At 28.3% G+C, this 25,437-nt stretch overlaps 1 protein-coding gene across 1 annotated transcript in view; it reads left to right on the top strand.

The window, feature by feature from the left end:
* LOC111679453 (small conductance calcium-activated potassium channel protein) overlaps positions 1-25,437 on the top strand; it is a 319,785-nt gene that overhangs the window by 168,241 nt on the left and 126,107 nt on the right. The window contains 1 exon segment of the mRNA XM_046947022.1: positions 21,257-21,472. Within this exon segment, the coding sequence (XP_046802978.1) occupies positions 21,257-21,472 (216 nt within the window).

The following is a 25,437-nucleotide window of genomic DNA, read 5'->3' on the forward strand; positions in this document are numbered from 1 at the left end:
AAATATTTAGTCAAATTAATTAAAATTCTATCGGTGTTATTAAAAATCTGTAAAATTAACTAATTTTCTATATTCAGTACTAAAAAACCATAATTATAAACGAATTGTGGTATTAACAATTTCCATATTAGTATTGTATTGGTTATTAATTATTTTTGTGAATTCAGTAAAAGAAACCAATTTTTATTTAGAATTGAAACGTCAGAACATCAAATATTAGTCGTGAAAAATAGTAGAGAGTAAAAAATATTGGGCACTGCAACCAATTATTAATGGAAACAATTATTTAAAATTAAATGATGATTAAAGGAACCAATTTCGATGTTCACAACCAATAAGTTGGTAATTTTAGTTGACGTACATAAAAATAAATAAAATAAAATGAATTTATATTTAATAAAAAGACAAATTACATTTGAGAATAAATAAATACGAAAATATCGGATATAAAAGGTAATGTTAAATATGTTTTATATCTCCTAATCTATTTTGTGTTATTTTCTATTAGTTTTCTTAATTTTATAGCTGCGGTAAGGTAGTAGTCCTTTGGACATGTTAGACAGGATGAAGAGAAAAATCCCCGGCATATAAACATCAAATTTTCATCAATCATCAAATAATATATATACGTTTTGTAAGTTTCCTTAGTGAATTTCAAATGCCCCATATTTTGCTTCAATTCTTCCCAAAAAAAAAAAAAACTAAATCCTTCTGATTTATTAAATTAATTCATCTGTTTAAACAATATACAAAACTCAAATTATAAACTTTATAAAATTTCATTAAAATCGAGCAACAAATAAAAATTACAATATTTATTACAATCGTTTTATCTTGTGAAAAAGTTCGTCATTTACGGCCCTTTTTCCACATGTACATTTCCAAATAAAAAATTCTCGGTACATGTTCATTTAAATTTCAATTGATTTTAAAATTTCATTAAAATTTGTAAATAAATAGTTGTTGTTGTCCTATAATGATTATTTATTTGCAAAGACATACACGTGTTCAGGTAACTAAACCCTGCAGTTTTATAAATTGACAATGAAAGCATTTAAGTAAATATTGTTACAAAATGATGTTGAATTGGTTTTACGTTTTATGGATAATTCAAAATGTTTTTTATAAGAAAAATTTTGGAATTTTTTTATGTATTATGTTTTGATGTTTTAAAACTTATTGAATTACAGGGCCATTACTTGATATTTATAAAATATATTACATGTATGTATGTTTGCATGGTAATATATGTGTAATTTAAAAAGTATGTCTGTATGTCATGTTAATGATGGTGTTAAATTTATTGATATCGATGGCAGTTTAACAAATGTTTTTATGTATTTTTACTCAAAAAATATATGTATGTATGGGAATATACATATATAGAATTACAAATAATATTAGAAAACGGATTTAAATTTAACATTATTTTCCTCTTTAGAAGCATTTAGTTTTTAAGGGTTCTTTTCCAGAGTAAGGGATTTGTTCAATTTGTATAATAATCCTTTTGAAGTGTTAATTAAATGAAAAATCGATGTACTATGTCCTGTTTGTAAAGTGTTGCAATTACACTACAATAAAATAGATAAATCTATGGTTTGAAGTTGGTGTTGGTAATCTGTGTATGTGGAGGTATTGGGAGGATGTTTAGCCACAACTATATAATTACAAAAACCCCTATGCTCTCTAAAGTATAGAAATTTACATACATTTATTTCACTTAAATTGAATCTTTTGTATTTGCCTTTGTATTTGTATGTACACCGCTCAACCGATGCTCTGTGTGTGCGCTTTTGTTGATTTCTAAATATCTTCTTCTAAAACAAAATGCCGTAAAATCACGATTAAACAATTTTAATTGCGCTAAAAACGACGACGCATAACAATAAAGGAATTCTATGAAACGAAAATCCCTGTCACTATTTATTTGTTTGCCCAGCAGCATGCTGGCAATCAATTGCCAATACAACCAACTAAATGACTATTTTAGTTTTAGTTGTTTCAACTACGACAATAACAACAACAATAAACTTGTGCAGAGAATTACAATAAATTTTAGATTTTTTTTATTATTTCTCGCTCTTTTCATCCTGCTCATCTCCGTTTGTCATCGACATTCACAGACAAACAACTTTGTGTATGTGTGTTAGTTTCACTAGATTTTATTAGAAAACTATTTCCTTTATCAGCTGTTGGCTGCTACAGACTCTGTTTTTATATTCGTCATGTAGGAGCCGAAAGAGCAGGAGTATTAAAAGTAAAGAATTTTAATAGAAAACTTTTGTCTTCCATTGTCTTTACTTTATTTACTTGGCATTTTGACCGGATACTATTTTTCATTTGAACACACTCGTAAAAAAAAGCGACAAAATAATAGAAACATTGAAAAGAATTGAAAAATTAAAATCAAACTTTAATGAACTTGTTTTCTTTTTAATGTAGATTTACTGTGATGGGATATTAAAAAGTGTTTTTATTGCAAAAGGAATTAGTGGGTGTTTTTTGTTATTAAGAATTGTAATATTAGTTTTTAAAGGTTGACAGCTTAGGACAAAGACGTTTTTCAAACTAAGAGAAGTTGAAGGAAATTTTGCAAAATTAAAACGATTTAAAATAATTTCATACGGAATCCGTGATAAAGTATAAACGTAGCGAAATTCCGATATCTGGTTTGAAAATTAAGTGTATCCCAAGAAGAGCGCAGATTGTAGTCCGACGAAGCAATCACTTCTCCGAATCACTTTTTTCTATATTTTCGTCTAACGTAAATAGACGAACCACTACTGCTCTCCTTGTCACTCGTAATGAACACGCAGGTGGAATTTTATCTACGTCACCGATCCATAGACAAGAATTTTGCTCTAGTATTAGAGTTCTGGATTAAAAGCCAGTTAAAAACTCTCCCAATTATGTTTTACTACCCGGAATGATTTACATAAACACCTGCCTTCTTGGTTATATTCCACAATTGTCTATTTCAATCACAGGGTGAGTTAGGGACGAATCACCAACTCCGCTCTTTGTCATTCCTAAGGAACATACAGTTGGTATTTTATTTACATCACTTACACCAATCCATGTACAAGAACTTTCGTCGATTATTAGAGTTCTGGACTAAAAGGCGGTTTAGAGCTCTCCCAATCACTTCTTTCTAAATAGTTTTTAATATATTTTAGACAAAGTTAGTCTATAAAGTATAGCTGTTACAGGACAAATAATGGATACTTCCATCACTATTTTCTATTGGACACATTCTAGGGAAAACACTCGACACATTCATACAACGTGGAAACAATCACTTATACTATAACACTCATCTATCACCAACTCTTTCAAGACTTTATTTTCTTTAGAATTTGATGTCGCTGCATGTTAAAAAGAATAATATCCTGCGATACTCATTTTTTCCATTTTTCATCAAAAATTATCGATATCTTTGATGAATAATCTGCATCTGCGTATTGCAATCCCGGGATAAAGAGGCGCTGCATGTACCTTTAATTTTTCGAGATAATAGTACCAGTACCTTTAGTCTTCTAGGACAATAAACTGGTAATGTTAAATGTATCCTCGGTTTTAGCTTGGAATATTTTGAAATGGTGTAGAACCAGAGCACCTTATAATCTGGTTTACGGATGTCCAGTTGTCCGTAGGACTTTGTCGTGGCTGATTAGTTGCATTAGGTTCTTTCGGAATCCAATGTTAGAATTGATCTAAAATTACAAGGATGTACCATAGCATACTAATATCTGATGGACGAGAGGGATCCTGAGCTGTATCTGTTGAGATGTCAGAAGGAAGAATGGGGTGATGATTGAAGTGTCGGTTGGAATTGGTTGAGACTTTGTGGAGTTGTAAGACCTTATTGGAGTTTACTCTATATAAGCTCAACATTTCACAGTAGCTCCTTGTCGCCACAAAAGGTCTATTAATTAATTACGTCCTTTATGTGCTGTTACCGAAGCCTTCTCTATAGTGTAGTTTTGGTGACATATAAGGTCCGGAAATATACTGCTGTGAGTCTTCGGATGATGTTCATGTTTGAAGGGACATGGTATTCTTAGCAGTAATAGGTTGATTACACCCGATCTTAAGGCCGCTCCTTCTATCGGCTATAACTAGTGATTGCCTTCTCCTTTGCCTGGGTTATATTGGTCTTGGTTCATGACACCTGTCATTCCTACTATGGGAAGATATTAGATAGCTCAAGTACTACAGTAATTTATTCTTTAATGGAGTGAAAATTCCATATACATAAATTGCCACCAGCGTGTAATATGTTATAATTTAACTTTTGTTATATTTACGAAAACAATAATGAATAAAACGAAATATGTATTATTTAATTTATATATTTAGTAAAATAAATGTTTTTTTTTTATTAACTAAAATATTTGGTACAATTTCATACATACTACGAAATAATTTCGTGGTAAGAAACAATATGAATACGAATAATATCATTTCGTATAATGTACGAAAGTTTTCATATATATTCAGCATGGATTATTTTCAGTGTAGTACCCAGTTGGCGTATTTTATAAAACACAAAAGTTTCAACAATTAAAATTACTTTTAACTAATCTGCCATTTGTAGTTGTATTTTAAAACCAAAATGAAATTTGTATCTTAAAAAAAACTCTACATAGATAAAGCTTTTTTTGACACTTTTTCCTTAAATTTTTATAAGCCACAGAAGATATCAATGAAACCGCAAATATTTACATTTATTTTATTTCATAATCATAGACTTATTATATACAAAGAACACAAACGAAACAGAAAAACCAAATCTTTAATTTAAATGGGATTAACAAGACAATTTTATTTATTCTAAAATCTAGATATTTCTGTATGATTTATGTCTTTTCGTTTATTTTGCTTGTTTTTTTTTAATCTCCACAAAAATGTTTTCAAAATCGCTAGAGAACAACATCTCAAGATTGATTATAATAATTTCATTATTTTTGCATAAATTTTAGTTACTTAAAAGTGTATTTATTACGATTTCTGGTTTGGCGTTAGTAAAACGTAACGGTAGTTGTTGTTATAATAAATATACTTTTTGAATAATACTGATACATAAATCTTATTTCTTGGATAAAATAACAATAAACAAAATAACTATAAAATATTATAGTACTTTGTGGTAGTAGTAGCACAATATTTTGGTTATTTTTTCTTGTTTTCTTGAACAATAAGATTTTGCTATAGAATGAAAAAAAAAACTTTAAATTGTTGAAAAAATAAATAAAAAGAGAACTTATTTTTCTGACTTGATACGTATAGTGGCCTTAAGCACAGTGGAGAAAATTTAAAAAAAAAATTAAATAAAATTCATAATAGATATTTTTTTGTTTGTTTAAAATCTTCTTAACTTTAGCTGTTGCAAATCCTTTTTTAATATTTTATCGAAAATATTTTTACCCCATTTTTATTTTAATCTACAACCACTGTACATTATTATCATGCCTTAAAACTTATTGTTACTAACGGCAAATAAAAAATGTGGTTAAAATAACGGTGACAAAATATTGACAAACATTTTTATAAAGAAAACAAAAAAAATCGAAGTTTAATAAAAATGTAAACATACCCACACTGGTAAACAAACGCCCATGTGTAGTAAATATGTTTTTTATTAGAATAGTACGAATTTTCGTAAAAGAAATGTGAGTGTATTCAGGCTAATGTTCAGCCTGAAATAGTTTCAAATAGTAGCAATTGACATATAATGTTGCATAGGACCACTGCAATTGTCTTCTTGACTTTGCATTTAAACTAAAATTTAAATGTTTATTCGAATTTTACAAAATTTATTATTTAAAAGATTTTTTATCGATAGGTGCTTAATATTAGGCTGGTATAGAAATAAAAGTGTTAAATATATGTTAAATATAATTTACAAAGATTACCATAACTGATCAACCCTCAATACTCTCTCTTCTCTAGTGGGGTAGGGTTTAAAAGGGAATGAAACCCTACACCACTATAGAAGAGAGAGTATTAAGGGTTGATGAATTGTGGTAATCTTTGTAAATCATATACAGTGAAAATAATCCATCAGATATATACGAAAAAGTTTCATACATTTTATTAACGTCATCATATTTTTACACCACGAATTTGTTTCTTAATATAAACGAAAAAGTGTCGTACATTGTAGGAAACGCTTTATTGCTTAATATATCGTAATATAAACGTAATATATGATACCTATTAATTCATACCTTTACTCCACAAAATCCTTCGTAATAGTGTCGAACATTGCAGGAATTGCTTAATTGTTTCAAATTGTTTCGTTGAATAAACGTAAAATGTTGTACGTTTTATTAAATAATATTTCGTATTGTGCATGAAATTTTCGTAAATATTACGAAAAAAGTAGTTACACAATATTTTTTTGCAAATATTACAACCGGCTCAGAATCACTGTATTAACCACATTTATGATGTATGTACGCCCATGTAGAACATATAATCAAATAAATATTTTTTTATATAATGAAATTATTGCACTATTTCAATTAAATGGCTTTAGAAATGAAAGCTTTTATTTAAAAATTTGAAATCTGTTTATATACAGTTTTATACTATGAGATAGAGAACTTCCTAAAATCTTCTCTTGAAATTAATTAGAGTACAATGAGGTCTACAACAAATGCCAAGCTAGGATGACCAACAAGAAAGTCCAGAAGAACTCGGTGGCTCTTAAGTAGAGCTAAACATTAACTATACAAACTAAAGAAGAATCAATAAAGTCTGTAACTCCTGATCTTTTTCATTAGAATATATGACAAACTAGCGGTAAATCAACAAGAAATAATCGGTGGCACTTGAGTATGGCTCAGGCTATACAAACTAATGAAGAATCATTGAAGTGTGGTACTCTTACTCTATGCTATTAGAACCAATGCCAAACTAGCGGTTAATCAACATTAAAGTCAAGAAGAAGTTGTTGGCTCTTAAGTATGACTTAACATTAACTATACAAACTGAAGGAGATTCAATACAATCTAGAAAGGATCGTGAAAAACGCTGACGAAGTCATGAAAAATTTCAGTATTTTTAAGGAAGAAGAAGAGAACTTATCGAGGTCATCCTAAGTAAATAAAATCTTAAGAATAATATTGACAATATCTACCCCAAAAAAATACCTAACGACACAAAAAACAATTAAAAGTACTCATTTTTTAGTCATTGGCATTATAAGAGAGCACTGTGTTAAATTAATGAGCGGTGTTACAGGAAAAATGAGCGATGTTATAGGGAAACAAATACGACAACATGAAACATGTTCATAAATAAGTACCTAAATAAGGCATTACAAATAGAAATTTTATGTTTTATATACTTTAATTAGCTATTGTACTCAAAATACCTCCTCTTAGTTATATTATCGAAAGGTAGTTCAGTACCTGCATTCACGCTTACAAAAAAGTACTGAAATAAGGCATTACAAATATGAATTCTGGGTCTTATACTCTTTAGTTTGCTGTTGTACTCACAATACCTCTTTTAAGATATTTTAATGAACATTAAGTTCACTATGCGCAATCACTTAAGTCTTTGTACTCGAAAATAAAATAAACGGAATGCATTGGTCATTGAAAAGTTGTTGTATAAATACAAATCATTAACTAGTATTTTCTTTATTCTTGTGTATAATTTTGGTATTTAATGCAAAAGGTTTTGTAAAATTAAAATGCAAAATTAACATAATTTTTAGTAGGGATCGTTTAAACTAAGTTCATCCATTAACAAACTTTTTTCTCTTTATACAAGTATGTTCGAACTTGGACAAAAATCAGGACCTCCTCACATATGTATCCTAATATATTTGTATATATATACCAAAACAACAACAATACATACATAAGTATGTATGTATGTAAATTTATACAGACAAAATATTTGTATTTGGTAATTTAATAAAGAATATTAAAAGAAAATATATATAAATTTAGGGGGTCTGTAAGTTTTATAGTAATTTTTAAACATACACACATACATTAATATATACATATGTAAGTGACTAAGTTGTTTATATGAATATAGAAGTTTTCAATAGGGTATTTTTTTTCGTATAAAATATTTTCTATTGTATTTATTTAACTCCCGACCTGACCATTAATTTTCACAAATACAACAACAGTTCTATAAACATATTTATATATAGTAAGTATATGTATATTTTTGTTGGATATAAAAACCATATAAACATTTATATTAAATCCATACATATGTTTTATTTATTTCTCCATTTTTTTGTTCTGTCTATTATTTGTATTTTGTTTTGTTGTTTTTCTATATATTTTATTTTGCGTTAAATAACACAACAACAAAACAAATCCAATGACAGCAAAAAGAAAAAAAATTATATAAAAAGAACGTTGAAAAAAAAAAACTTTCAAATCAGATAAACGTTTTTAAAGGTTTTTTTCTCCTTATAGACATTATTTTTATGGTATTTTGTGTGCAAATGTTATTATAAAACCATAGAAGAGGTTTGTTTTTTCTTCCAAGAACACAAGTTTTGGGAAGGAGTCTGGGCAAAATAATATCGAATTTCAGTATATTTATAATCTTTAAGGCGTTGGTAGAAGGTGGTGCGGTGTAACGAAAAGGAATATACTTGTCAAATCCATGTAAATTTAAGTAGAACATACATGCAAAATACATAGATAAAAACAAATAATCAACTTAAATATAGTGACTTCATATGATGAAGATGTTTGTTGTATAACAATAAAAACAACAGGAATAATAACTTTAGAAAAAAAACAACACAAACAACAAACTAATATAAATGCAAATACTTATGTATGTTGTTGTATAAGCATATTATCTCTATGCGTAACTTAAATAAAATATATTTAGCTTTTTTTTGGAAAAAATCTTAACTGCTAAAAATTTTATTTATAAATAAATATTTTTTTGGTAGAAACCCCTTTACGAATTTGATATGAATAAAACATTTGCACAATCCAGACTAGACTATACACTAGACTATAGACTAGACTATAGACTAGACTATAGACTAGACTATAGACTAGACTATAGACTAGACTATAGACTAGACTATAGACTAGACTATAAACTAAACTATAGACTAGACTATAGACTAGACTATAGACTAGACTATAGACTAGACTATAGACTAGACTATAGACTAGACTATAGACTAGACTATAGACTAGACTATAGACTAGACTATAGACTAGACTATAGACTAGACTATAGACTAGACTATAGACTAGACTATAGACTAGACTATAGACTAGACTATAGACTAGACTATAGACTAGACTATATACTAGACTATAGACTAGACTATAGATTAGAATAGACTAGACTATAAACTTATTATTATACTTTTCTGGCTCCACCTTCGCTACGCAACTTTTATCATAATTTAAAATTTGCTTATTCTCTCTGTTACTAAAATATTCCTACAGGATGTACAAGTACTTTCTCGTGTATCCTTATGTCAAAACTAAACAAAAAAAAACAAAACAAAATAGCTAGTTTTGTTAGAGTGGCAGTGTTTTAATAAGGATATATTTTTGTAATTTAACATCATTTTTAATACACGTTTTTTTACACGTAACCGTGCTTTGGCTGGGTATGCCACCATAGCTAAAAATATGAAAATGATAATTTTTCACCATCCTAATACATTCTTATATAAACATATACTATTTTAAGTAAAACAAAATTAGTTAAAATTATTGTTTTATCTACGTACGATTTCATTTTGAAGTCATTGTATAATCTAAAGAAAAGTGTAAGTATGTACATACATGTGTTAACTGCTAAAATGTTAAAAACCCAGCAGTTTTAAAAAGACATTACAACTTGATCAACTAAATTTTTTATATTTATTTCCACACTTATAACACAAAAAATCGGAATTTATCTAAAAGTTAAGTTAAGCAAGCGGCTCCGCTTAATTGTCTTTGTTGATCTAGCAATGTCTTTCTGTCCGACTACTTGTCTGTGTATTCATGTAAACCTTGTTACCAAAATATAAGGCGTAATATTTTATATAATTAAATGCAGCATTTACTCTTCATTTGGTTAAAATAGTTGAAATCGGTCCATTATTTCACCTTTAATTCTGCAATAGTAAAATAACTTATTTTTGACCTGCAGGGAACTGAAAATATAACTGTTTATATGAAAAAATTATAAAGAGTTTTGTTTATGTAAAATTTAAATGACGTCATAATTTAAGCTAACAAAAACCATAACAAAATGATAACAACTACAAGTAGTAGCAACAACAATAACAAAGTTAACACAAAAACAGGAGGAAACATATTCGTAATCTGTTTCTGTCGTCATTTTTAAGTAGATTGGTAGTCATCGTTATAGTTGTAGAAAAACTTGAAAAGTATACAATTTTGTTGTCGGACCCCTTCAGCTACATATAACTACTTTTACTCCTGCTGTTGTTGTCACTTCTTGTTAAGCTTGCCAAACCACCTACCATCAACAATAGAAACACAAACAACATAAACATAACCCCCACAACCTTAACTGTTACAAAAACAACAACAAGAACTTTTTTTGTTTTTCAAAACCTCTAAAAACTTATAAAATTAAAACTAGCTACTGCTTCTCTTTTATTTTCCCTTTTGCAAAACTTTTTTCTTAACTTTTCTACGCTTCTCATTTTTTTATCTTAGTTTTCGTTATTTTGACAAAAACCGACAGACAATACAAATTTTTAACAATAAAATTCTTTTGTGGTTGATTTCTTTGGTTGTTTGTCTGTCTGTATCATACGCTTCTTGAGTTTTATTTTTCCTTTTTTTGTGATTTTGTATGAATTTTACATTTGGTATTTTGTTTACAAAAGAAAAACTTAATTTCAGACTTTAATACATACATACATACGTAAGTACGTACGTAAAGAAGAAGACATTCTTAAAATAGTACTGGGTGTGTTTTTTGGAATTTAATTTTTCGTAGTTTTACATCTGTAATAACAAAATAAAAGAAATTACATGCTCACGCATATTTTACCGCATACTTACAGATACATTCATACGTACATAGTTTATTTAGATATGTGTACTATGCTTACGCTCACATACACACCTAAATCCTGATTTGAAATTGACATATACATACTTGAAAAATATTTGGTTTCATTTAGCTTAGCTGGTTCAAAAACAAAAGGATCCATTTACGGTTTTACGCATTTATTTAAGTGGAAGTGATTTTTATACCCTTCACCACCATCAGTGATGATAGAGGGTATACATAAGTTCGTCATTCCGTGTGTAACACCAAAAAATATTCTGGGACCTTATAAAATTGTGAGTCGATTTAGATATGTCCGAATGTCTGTCTGGTTAAAACACTGTCCATTTGTCTATTTGTTTGGCTTAGTTTTCACGTGATCAACTTCACTGGAAATATTCATTGTTATGCTTAACAGTTTGGTATTGAAAATGAGCAAAACCGATTCACACCGGGAAAAGTTATAAATCAAAATTTAAAACAACCTCGAAAAAGATAATCATTTTTTACAAATTCTGATGAAATTTTCTCAAAAACTATGCAAGATAATTCCATTAAAATTACCACACTACCATTTCTACATAAAAGCTTGATCACTGCTGAAAATTGCCAGAATCGGTCCACAATTTCATATAGGTACCTCCCATACAAAAGTACATATTCCTGGAAAATGGGTTTTTTGTTAATAGCTTCCGTCACAATATAGATATCTTCGCAAAATTTTACAAATTAAAATCTTAAAGCAATAAAATTCATTTAGAGAAAAAAATTTCTGGATCGGTCCATAATTGGACATAGCTTCCATACAAGGTGCCCTCCCCAAAATCACTTAAACGCACATAATTCATTACTAAATTAAGGTATCCATATAAAATTTGGTACAAGTTGGCTTCCACATACAGAAATATTACTATGGTCCATAATTTGACATAGCTCCAATATAAGGTCCCCGTCCCGAAAATCACTTAAACGCGCATAACTCATTACTAAATTAAGATGTCCACATAAAATATGGTATAAGTATTGTATACGTCCATAGAAATATTATTGCGAAAGTTTTTTCTGTCGGTTCTATACATAGACTTTAATTTTGAAAGAAAAATAAAACTTTATTGATAACTTTATTATACCCTTCACCTTCGTGAGAAGGGTATATATAAGTTTGTCATTCCTTTTGTAATTTATATAATATAATTTTCCGACCCTATAAAGTATATATGTATATTCTGGATCCTTATAGATAGCGGAGTCGATTAAGCCATGTCCGTCTGTCTGTTGAAATCAGTTTTTAGAGGTCCCCAGATATCGGCGAAATCCGAATCTTCAATAATTCAGTTAGACATGCTTTCGAGAAAATCGCTATTTAAAATCAGCAAAATCGGTCTATAAATAACGGAGATATGAGCAAAAATCCGAGACAACCTCTGAAAATTGCATCAAAAAAGCCACATTTTTTTCATGCTTTGTTAAAAAAGCAACAACAACACTGTGAATTGGATAAAGATGTACATGTGCATGTGGAGATGTATTTGGTTTTATTCAGCTGTGTATTTTTTTTTGTATGTTTTCATGCTCTTCTGTTCTTACGAAGGTAAGTGGGTATAACAAGAACAAGGAGATAAAGCAGAAATATGTTGGTAATACAGCTGATATTTGTTTGAGGGTGGTAATACAGTTCGACGGTGGTATTACAGTACAACGGTTAATATTTCTTTCTGCTACAGTTTATATTTGTTTTTGTGAATGTTATGTGTGACATGTGTGCAGAGATTCAAAATAAATAAAAACTGAAGTTTACGATAACGCTTATTTTCTGTAGAGAATTAATCGATAACATTAATTCTCAAAAGAAATTTTATCGATAACTTTTATTTTCTCTAGAAAATGTGTAAATATCTTAAGATATAGAAAATTTATGGATAACATTAATTTTCTTTAAAAATGTATCGATTATATTAATACTCTAAAGAAAATTTATCGTTAAGTTTTATTTTCTCTAGAAAATGTATCGATATCACTAGAAAATTTAATGATAACTTTTCATTTTCAAAAGAAAAGTTATTTTAGCTTTTTTAAATTTATCAATAACTTTAATTTTCTATATAAAATCGAGCCATAATTGTATCGATTACATTTGTTTTCCACCAAAAAATTTAACAATAACTTTGCTGAAACATCTTTGCAAATCGTTCTGTTTTCACATATTTTATTTCTCATATCCATGACCACAAATGTCAAATCCCTGTTAATTCAATAACATTTTTTTTTGTTCATTGTATATGTACGTGTATCATCATAATTTAAATGCGATATTAATTACCGCAATTTGTTAACAATATTTAAATAAATAACTAAAAAACACTCAACTCTACTGTAGCAGTAAATTGAATATAAATCTTTTGTACACATTTATCACAATCTATTTAAATAAAAAAACAAATTGTGGAAAAAAAGGATTTCAATTTTTCTCTCCATAATAATCGGCTTTAATTTTTCACTTCAATGCACTAGGACAACGGCAACAGGAATAAAATAAAACAATATAATGCCCCGTAGTAAAAAAAGCCCCACAAGTGTCATTTCAATATAAATAAATCAATGTTCTCCAGAGTATTGGCAAATTTTGATGAAAACAGTTTAGAGCAAAGAAATAGCACTCACTATACAGTAACAAAAATCGAAAAACATTTGTTTAGCACAACTATTTATTAAATTGTCCACATACATTCCTATACCTACGTGAGCAATAAATTTATTCCTATTTATCGTTTTAAATAAATATTTGCTAAAAGACATAATTAAAATTTTATCTCATGTCATGATTACAAATGAAAATTATTTTAATGCAAAAATAAATAAATTTTTGTAATAATATAATATTTATTGACTGGGAGGCTGGCCTTTGTGCTGAAAAATTGTGGGGTAATTAGTGCAATTTAAATGTATTGTAAAGGATTTTACTCTTAAAACAGAAAGTGCACTTAACAATAATAGTTTTTAGAATTGTTTTTCATGATTTTGTTTAAATATTGTAATTTAAACCTAGTATTTGTTTTTGAGTCAAAATGATTTTTAAAGAGCCAATTAAAACACTATGCCCGTTTTTATATAACATGTCAACTGTTTGCCAACACTCTTTCACAAATACCCGCATGTAGTCATGCTTTTAGACACACATACATACAATGGCTACTAACACTTCCGGCTACACACGCAAAAGTCAAAAACGTGTATTTAACCATAAAAATAACAACAAATAGTTGAACTTTGTTTTTGGGTATTTTTTGCTTTAGTTGACATTTGCGGTTTTTTTTTCATTGTACTTTTCGTTTATTTAATCTTTATATTTTTCTATTTGCCAAAAGAAATTTTCCAAAATGTCTTCTTTCAACCGCAGCACATTCCTTTCGTTACGTGTTGTCCTTTTTTTGTGTATTTTTTTTTTCATTTATTTGAAGTTAAACCATTAAAAAAATCATTTCAGAGGAGTTGGTTTTAAGGTTGTTAGCATTTATTACACTCGCATTAGCATGACTAGGCTTAGAACTGCAGTGGGAATGTGTTATTTTAAAAACATTCGATAACGTAAAAAAAAATTAATTTGTCTTAAACAAAGATATAAAGTCATTTCAAATTTATTTTAACTTTCATGAATATTTAATACAAAATTATAATTCTCAAGACATCTTTCGATAACTAAAGAAACATTTTAATTTATGTCGATTATATATGAAAAATTTATCGAGAACTTAAATTTTCCATGGAAATTTTGTCAATAATTATTATTTTCTATAAAAATGTATCTTTAGTATTAATTTTTAACAAGAAATTATAAAAAACTAAACTATTTTATAGAAAAGTATCGATAACTATAATATTCTATGAAAATTTTATCTTAAACTTTGTTTATTCTTTAAATTTATAAAGAATGTTTATGGACAACTGTATTTTTTTATGGAAAATTTATCGATGACAATAATCGATTAATATAATATATTAAGAAAAACTTATCGATAACTATTATTTTCAAAAAAAAATACTTTTAGCATTCATTTTCTATAGAAAATGTATCGAAAACTATAAGTATCTATAGAAAATGTATCGATAACTATAAGTATCTATAGAAAATATATCGATAACTCTAATTTTCTATAGAAAATATATCGATAACTATAATTTTCTATAGAAAATATATCGATAAATATAATTTTCTATAGAAAATTTATCGATAACTATAATTTTCTAAAGAAAATGAATCGATAACTATTAATTTCTATACAAATTTATAAATAATTATTATAATCCTTAACAATAATTTTCTATAAAATTTATCAATAACTCTAATTTTCTGTAGAAATTTTACCGATAACTTAGCAAATTATCGATAACTATAGTTTTTTATTAAAAAAAGCATCAATAATTAAACTTTCAATGCAAAATTTCTCAATAGTTCTAATATTGTACAAAAAAAAAAATACCTTTAGCATAGATATTTAATCGATAATGATTTTGCTTATAATATTTATCGATAAATTTGAATTGTCTCTAGAAAATTTATAAAAATACTACAATACTTTTTTGTGGATATTTCTAAATATAAAAAACTTATCGACAACTAAATTTTCTATATAAAATTTATCGATAACGACAAGAGAAGACTGTGCTACAAACACTGCACTTCAGGAAGATGCGACTTCAAACTAGACGGACAATCTAAAACTAATATAGAACAAGCTCTTACATTTTCTTTGATGAGATTAGTTTTTAGGTTTGCTTAGAATATTTATCGATAAATTAAAATTTTCTTTAGACAATTTATCGAAACCTTTATTTGTCCAAACATTCTGAATTACATTTTTTGTGGAGAGTTGTAATAAACTTTTCTTTCTATAAAAAACTTAATGATAACATAAATTTTCTATAAGAAATTTATCGATAACGACAATAGAAGATTGTGCTACAAACACTGCGTCTTTAGGAAGACGCGATCTTAATCTAGACGGACAATCTAAAACTATATATGGAACTGGCTCTTGCATTTTCTGTGATAAGATTAGTTTTTAAGTTTGGTTCGAATATTTATCGATAAATTAAAATTTTCTCTAGAAAATTTATCGAAACCTTTATTTTTGCAAACATTCTGCATTTCTTTTTTTGTGGAGAGTTATAAAAACTTAAGTTTCCAATGGAAAATTTATCGATAACGACGAGAGAAGACTGTGCTACAAACACTGCACTTCAAGAAGACGCGATCTCAATCTAGACGGACGATCTAAAACTAGTATGGAACTGGATCTTGCATTTTCTCTGATAAGATTAGTTTTTATGATTGCTTAGAATATTTATCGATAAATTAAAATATTCTTTAGAAAATTTATCGAAACCTTTATTTTTGCAAACATTCTGCATTTCTTTTTTTGTGGAGAGTTGTAAAAAGAAACTTTTCTTTCTATGAAAAACTTTTCGATAACTTAAAATAAATTAAATTAAATTTTCTATAAAAAATGTATCGATAACGACAAAAGAAGACTGTGCAACAAACACTGCACTTCAGGAAGACGAGATCTCAATTTAGACGGACGATCTAAAACTAGTATGGAACTGGCTCTTACATTTTCTCTGATGAGATTAGTTTTTTTGGGTTCTATCAAACTTATTAATCCATTTTTAGTTTGAAATATAAGTTATCGATACAAACGCGAGAAATATCCATGAACTACATAAACAGATGTCGAGCATTATTATGGACGTTAACAGTTTCGTTCTCTCACTTCGATTACGTTAAGGCCGAAATAAATAAATGTCGAATTGACGTGTTGTTCTTGTATCTCATTTATAATATTCGAAATGCTCTGCATCTGTTTTCACCAAACAGAACTTTGACTCCTGTGCCTCTTGATGTAAATGCCCTTTATGATTCTTATAAGCATACTTGTACGATGGTTATTACTACTAGTTGGTTAGTTAAATTTAAGCTAATGGAATGGAATAAAGGTAATGAATAAATGGAATCATTACCACAAAATTTTGATTGATTACAATTGCTTTGTAATTCACCTTTTTGAAACGTTTTTTTCGTTACTGAAAGCGCCAAAATCTAGTAAACATTGTTAAAAGGAATGTTAATTTGTCTTCCTTTTTTTAACACCCATCATACATTTGAACATACATACGCACACATATTTCTTTAAAAACATACATGCATACAAATACAAATGTGATTAAATTCATACACATTAAATGAAAATAAAACACATAAAAACAAAAGCTAAAAACATAAGAATAAATAAAAATAACATTTAATTCATTCAAATTCTTGACATTCCCCATTAGCGGTGTTTCCTTAACACAACCAGGGATTTTCCGTTGTTCATTTGTATTTGGTGTTTTTTATTACTTTTATTCCAACCAAGAAACTTTTTGTTTTAGCTAAATTTCTATTACAATGTCGTAGCCTTTAGATTAAAAAAACACCAACAAAAATGGAGCAATTTTATAACAATCTGTGTGTACACACGTACATGTATGTATATGTGTTTTTGTAAGTTTTTCTTACTTACAATCACACATACAAATACCCCACATAACTGTCCACTTTGGCTTAGAAATGAATAAATTATTTGTGCTGACTTTTTTATGTCTTCTTTTTTTATATTCTGATTTTTTTCCTGGGACACTTAAAAAAAACGAAACTACCACCAACAAGAAAACATAATGGTAAATTATATGTACTTGGTAGAAAAGGAAAGAAAGAAGGAAAAAAATTGAAATAAAAATAAATAAGTAAACGAACCCATTAAACATTTAATTACTGTGTAGTAGTTTCTTTTCTACTTATTACTCTTATTACGGGTGTAGAATTTTATTTCATTATTTTTTATTTAATTCATAACTCATATAAAGTGAAGAAAAAAACTCACTTTGCATATGCGAGTTTGAGAGCTCATGATGTTTTAGAAAATTTTATTTCAAATATAATTATCATTTAATTCATATTTTTGTCACTTTTTATAGCTTGATCTATGTTATTTTTTATGCTTAAATTTTAATTGAGTTTAGGTTTATATTTAGCTTTTTTTATTTTTTCCCATTAATTGTTCGGTGAGGGATTTATATTTTAATCTCAATTATGAATGTTATAAAAATATATGATAATAATATTTTCATATTTAATTGTCTTCTTGTATTAAATAAGTGATTTTATTTAGGGGAAAGTGGAAATTGTATTAAAAGTCAAATAGTTGAGTAAACATAAGTTTTTTATTACAAATCTTTATGTGTTTAAAAAAATCTATCGAAGGGAAGGGAGATTTGTAATTTTACACGGCGGGGAATAAACAAAATTGAGAATTTTTTAATAATGTTAACAGGAAGAACTCTGCTAGGCTTAGCCCATGCTAAAGGTTAATCTAAACTAACCAGTATTAAAAAGATGGACAATACTTGGTCAGTATCATCGGCAAAATCTTTTGATATCCCACTGTTAAGGAATTCAAATTCAAACTACTTTCATATTTGTTAAGGAAATTTAAAAGTAGTTCTCTATTTCATTATAGGATATCGTGAGTGAATGATAGTTTTTCCTCATTTTCCCTCCATTATCCCTTGGCTCTATAGAATAGTTACGCTTAGCCTCCCACTATCAACCATGTTCCGGTTAATTGCACAAAGTTCAAGACCGTTTTTATACCCTACACAACTATAGTGTGTTGGATATTATGCGTTTATGCTGATATTTGTAATACCAAAAAATATATGTCCTACACCAACCTTAGTCCGTCCATCCGCCTTTATGTGATGTGTGAAATTTTACACACATTTTTTGGCTCAAGGACGAAGCATATTGAAAATGTTTAAAATCTTTATTTTGCCTAAACTTTTGACCTTAAAATTATGTTAAATGTTCTAGTAATGTAAAAAGAATCGGCATGACTTAGTTTCATAAACACTGCTGATTTTCACAAAGATCGGGCCTCACTTGACTTTAGGTCCCTCACAAACTCCCCTTCAAAAAATGTCCTCAAGATCAAAATTCACTCTTAAACACTAATAGCACAATAAAATTCCTATACCAATATTTATAAGGATATATATTTACCCTTACTCTCAAATAAGACCTCACGTATAAAATCCCTTGTTTGTAACGAAATGGATCCTTAGACTTAACATACCCAGCAAAAATAAAACGAAGTACTTCCAAAAGAATAACCTTAATCACTACTTCAAAAGTAGAACTAAGTGATTTTTTACGTTCTGTGGAAATGATGTTTATTGACTTTCAATGAAGCGTAAAAGATCCATTTTTTTAGTTAAACCAATTTTATTTTAGAGTTAATTGATAAATGCGTGTAATTTATTTATTTATGTTAATATTATTTTAGTCAAATTAGTTGTATTCTATAATACTACAATTTTACTTCCTAATAACTTCCAAAAAAAGAACATAAAAAATTCTGAGTATGACTTAAGATGTAGTGAATTTGGAGCCAAATAAAAACGACATCCCTCACATGACAAGCCTGTGTTAAAATCATAACTTCGAGACTTTTTCAATACTACTATGGAATAGATTCTACTACTTTTTTACTTCTTTGGAAGTTTTTTTAGGTGGGTAGTTAAACGGGTGAATACAGCCATAGTACTCTTTTATAAAAGGCCTATCATCATATGAAATCAATGAGAAAAGGAAGAAAGTAAAGAAAATAGTTCTCTTATTAGTTTTGCTTGTTTTTTATACATGTGTGAGTTTACGAGCGCAAGAGAGTAAGAGTACAGAGAAGCTCATTTGAGAGCTCATAGCAATTCGTTGATTTAGAGAGATAGTTGTTGACATTCTCTTCTCGCGATTAGTGTTTAAACCAACAGTTACCACTTGTACACTAGGGTATCCAGATGAAAACAGTCTTCTGAAGAAACTTATATTAGAATATCTCTCAATCGATGCATATTAATATATTTATATCCAATTCGCAATTAGTGTTGTATGGTTGTATGGTAGTACGTCGTATTTTTTCTTATTATTGATTTGTTTTCGTTTCAGAAAATTGTATTTAAAAAATTTTTATGACATAAAACGATACGACATCGATTGTGAATTGGACAACTGAATACGATAAAACAGTCCTTAGTTCTCCACCATTGATTAATTCCGACTTCATCGTAGTTTTTAAAAATAAACTTAAAAAATGCATAATTAAATCAAAAGTGATACCCTATTGAGAAGACAAGTACTATGGGGACAGATAAAATAGGTAATATGCTGACCCGAGGTATTGATACAATGTCCATTCCCGTGGATTACAATAACACCACCAAGTAACCAAATAGTGAATTAAAAGACTAAATTATTTAAAATATAAATATTTGGGAGTTTCTGATGGGTATTATTTTGACTTAAAGTTTCTTGTTTTTGTTGGAAGTTATAATCGAATTTCCAAAGAAGAGAAAATATTTAATTTATCAAATTTACAAACTTTAGTTTATGCGGCCATATTGTTTTATTAAAATGCAGTCTTAGATCTTTTTGTAATTTCATAACTTGACTTCAGATTTGTATAAACTATTTTTAATATAAACAAAATAATTATTTAAATCAACTTACATCATTGAACTTATTAAACTTTGTTACTAAACTAAACCAGATGCATTTATGTGATGAAAATATGATTACCTAAGAAGTACTGACTTTAAATATTTTTCTAGGTTTCATATTTTTTCACACCCTCTACACGCCGATAAATAAATCTTTGATCTTTTTACCAAAAAAAAAAATTAAAAAAAAACAAAACAATTTTAAAAGCAATTTTCCAGCATTTTAAACAATTTTTTTACTGTATGTATGGTATTTGATTGGCACTTTAATTTATGAAAAAAAATGTAACATATTGTACATAAAAATACTGAAAACAACAATTGCAACTGCAAATTTCCATTAATCATAATTGCTAAATAACTCATTGATTTATAGAAAAATTAAAAACAACAAAAACTATTTTACTAATGCACAATTTATGTTTAATTTAGTTTGAAAATTAATACTTTTACACACAGTAGTAGTTAATAAAAAAATATATTTAACATTTTTTTTCCTGTTAACAAAAATTATTTAACAAACACTTTTGTAAATAATTGAAAAGCAAAGAAAAAAGTAGTTTAACAAGTAGTTTTTATATAAAGTAATTTAATTAAAAAGATAATTAATTTTATAAAATTTCTTTGTTTGTAGCTCCGCAAACCAGCATCCACTCTCTCAATTCCTGGCTCGATGAAAACACCTTCCATTGCGAATCGGGAACAGATCTCATCAGGATGCAACGAAGAAGCAGCAGAGGCGTTAGTTGGCATAAATACCGACTACCCAAGGTATGAAATGTATGTATAACCAAAGGCCATGCTTATAGTAAATAATCCATCCATATTTACTATCACTACTACTAATCAAGTAATAAACCGTTTTTGGCTTTCCTCATTTTCATATATTAGCTAGCTAATGTGTAGCAGTGAGCGAGTAATGAATAAATACTTTTAAAAGAGATATTTAGTGAATTAAGGATTCATTACTGATATTTACATACAACTAAACATATGACCATATACATTCAACCTTTAAATTAGTTTTCTTTATGTATGTGTTGATGTATGTTTGTATTGTAAATTCTTTTTTAAAGTATTATCCTTTACTCTCTTACACACTCACACTAGTAAATATATAGAAATATGATCCATTTTACAAAATCGTATTAGTGTAGACTAAAGTAGTTTGTCCTTTTGATTTCCTCTTACTTTTGTACTTTAGTTCTTGTTGTTATTATTGTGTCGTTTAGGATTTTATTTTCTCTACAAAGTACTAGTAACTATCATTCCAATTAACATGCGATTACTTTTAAATTAACTTAATCTATGTTCATACTATAAAAGTAAGTAGTTTTTATTTAGTTTTCAGTATTTCCATGTTTTCTATATTCCTCTAGAAAACTTTTATCAATAGTTGTAGAAATAGTAAGCAAAATAAGAGAAACAAATTGGAAAAAATAGAACATTTTTAATGTGACCATTACCCATACCATAATATTTTATTTAAATGTTTGTATGTATATGTAATCACACAACTTGAGGATATTTATAGGATAAAGCAAAGAAAAAATTTGCACTTAAACATTTATTCCACTTGTTAAGGAAATATGTTTTAGAGATAGATTCCTTAACAATTTTTATTTAAATCTTTATTTCCCATTTATAGTATTTACATGTACAATGTACATATGTACGTACAACATTTTGTCATCATTTTCTAACTAGGTGTGTGGATATGTGTAAAAGATAGTTATTTCATCTAGCCAACATAGAACTGATCCTCCCGAAAAGGGCTTTCGAGCTCATAATTATGTAAAGTATCGGGATCGGTCCATATTTTCTCCTATCCGCTATATACACTAATTTTCTAAGAGAGGCCTTATATGGGCGTAGGTATATTTAACGTAATCGTTGTATCAAAAGACTAAATCGGGAGGTCTGGTTGTATGGTGGCTAGGAGAAATAATGGGCCAATTTCCCTTCGTTTCTGTGTCAAGAGACAGGCTTGTTCCACAGTTTATCAATATATCTTGAAAATTATGACCTGTATCTTGCGCACAAGATTTATATGGACAGCCATTCCGAAAGACGGATAGACGAACATGTCTTAATCGACTCAGGCAGTGTTCTGAGTCGATTGGTGTACATTAGAACGACATACTCTGTATGGAAAGCATAAAAGTTTTCTTGTTATATGGCTTAATCGACTCAGATAGTGATTCTGAGTCGATCGATATACTTTAGGGTGACTGTATTGTCAATATTTTTATGCGTTACAAACATCAGCATAAACACACTGAATAATATCACAGCAATATACATGGATCTACATCTCTGAATGCCTGGCAGATGCATGAAAAGTGCTATAGAGTTTCAGTGTCTTCTTTACATGCTCTATATTTGTCTAAATCCACACTTTCAATTTTGTATAGCTGTCCCCATATATCCGTTCAAGAAATTTGAGTTTCTAATCCTCACCGTTGTGTCGTATGATTCTGCGTTCGTTAGGTTAACCACATCTCTTTCAAGTTATTACATTCGCTCTTTCGTTGTCGACTACTCACGAATGGACTACTACCCATATGAAGAAAACTTTATCTCTAGTAGAGGATTCCGTTAAAGCTTTCTTCATATAGAAATTACAAATTCCGTTATTACTCGGACTTCTACCTGTAAGCATGTATTATGATTAGGTAAAAGTTTATTTGTTTATGTTTTGGGTCTTTTATAAAGAACCCTAGGCCCACTTTGTCCTCCCAAAATTTGTAGCAACGGATTCAATCTGGAAATGTTACCATCATATTCTATGTCTGATATGCAATCAGCACGTCCTATGATTGTTTATAGCTTCCCCATGTATTCAGTATACATTTGTTACCTTTGTTACGATTTTGGCCAGTTTGCCTAATATTATGAGCTTTAAGTGCCTTCTTATATACTTAAAATGTTTCAATGGGTGGAATATCTAGTAACGTTTTCAGAGCCTTGATTGATGTAGTACTCATGGCACCACTTATACCAAGGTAGCATGTACACTAAACTCCAAGCCCACTTTTTGTCCAAAAAAGTTCATCAGGTTATTGAATCATTATGAAAGTCCTCCCATTTTCTCCTACTTAAATATTAACATAGTAGAAAATTTTAAAATTCTAACTCCAATAGTTTCCAGATAAACGAATTTTAGTATTTAAGTTATATTGGAGGGGTCATGCTCCCTATTGCTATTTATTGTCCTGTTTTGAAAGTACCTGTGAAAATATGAAGACTCTAGCTGTTATACACTCTTAGATATACTAGTTTAAGACTTTCCTTTTATGGGAGGTCCACGCTCACGCTCACTGTTATTGTATTGTATTAATATGGATGTCAATTATAAAGACTTTAGGTCTTGCAGTTATTAAGAAATACAACTTTTAATATATTTTATGGATAAATTAAACGTCAATAGTTTAATTTTTAGACTAGTCCATAGATTGAGTACCCCCAATAGTTTCTAGTGTTCTAAAATCATCAATGTCCAATACAGCATCTTATGTACATCGTCTTGTTAAAGCATATTATGAAATTTTAGAACAACACGCCATTATAATCTAGCACAAAATATTTGAAAATATCATAAATCAAAAATAACTTTCACTTCAGTAGGTGCCATCATCCATATTCTTTTCGCCAAAACTTGTATTAACTTTTTAACCTATAACTTCTGGAAAAAATATTTTATTAAAAAACTTTCACCACTCACAAATATTTATAGCATAAACCTACTGCGAAAACTATCATAACTTTCGATTCGCCTATAGTTTGCCATTTTTTCAATATACAATTTTTATTACAAGTTGAGTGTAATTTCAAAGCTATCATTTATATAAATAACGTTCTTAGAGTAGTTTATGAAAATATATATTGCTATTTTCAGCAAACTCATAAACATACTGTAGTATAGTACAATTTTTACAAACAGAGAAAATTTCCAACTGTGATACCACATAAACTTTAGTTAAAGAACTTTTTTCTTTTTTATCTTCACATTCGTACGATTTCCTTTATAGCAATTTGTATTACCTACAAAAACAGCAAATAATTGCTATATGCATATGTAGCTTAAATAGCACTACATTTGTCTATCAACATTAAAAATGTTTGATATAATTTGAAATACAAAACGGACACATCACATACATATATACACTAATGCAAAAGTACTTATTCATACATGTTCGTAGATGTCATGTACATATATGTATGAAGGTATGAAATACTGTGGTTTAATGGCTATTATGAGGATTCAGAGGAACATATTCTTAAGAAAGGACATATTAAAATTTTACATTTTTATTTAAGTCTTCATAATGAAAACTTCTTCTAATTTAAATTAGTCCTTCTTAGCAAGACTTTTTCTTTATAGAAACAATCTTCCTAAGGATGACTATTTCTACAAATTAAGAGTCTTTTTAATTATCTTTTTAAGAAAATTTCTAAGGAATACGTTCTTTATATAAAAAGAGTATTCCTAGAGAAGACTTTTTCCATATGAAAAGTGTCCTCTTAAAGACGACTTTTTTATGTAAAAACAGTCTTCGTTTTCTATTTAAATTGAGTCTTCCTGAGAAACCTTTTATAAATCAAAAATGTCTTTTTTACAAACGTCTTCTTTAGGAAGAATTTTCCTATACAAAAAGAGTATTTTCTTAGGAACTGATTGTCTATATAAGAGCCTTCCTTTAGAAAAACTTTTCTATATAAAAAGTTTTGCCCTTAGGAAGACTGTATCTTCCTTAAGAAGCCTATGTATGTGACGAAATTATCTTGAAAATTGCGACCTGTAGCATGCGC

This window comes from Lucilia cuprina, chromosome 3 (assembly GCF_022045245.1).
Source record: "Lucilia cuprina isolate Lc7/37 chromosome 3, ASM2204524v1, whole genome shotgun sequence".
Lineage (NCBI taxonomy): Eukaryota > Metazoa > Arthropoda > Insecta > Diptera > Calliphoridae > Lucilia > Lucilia cuprina.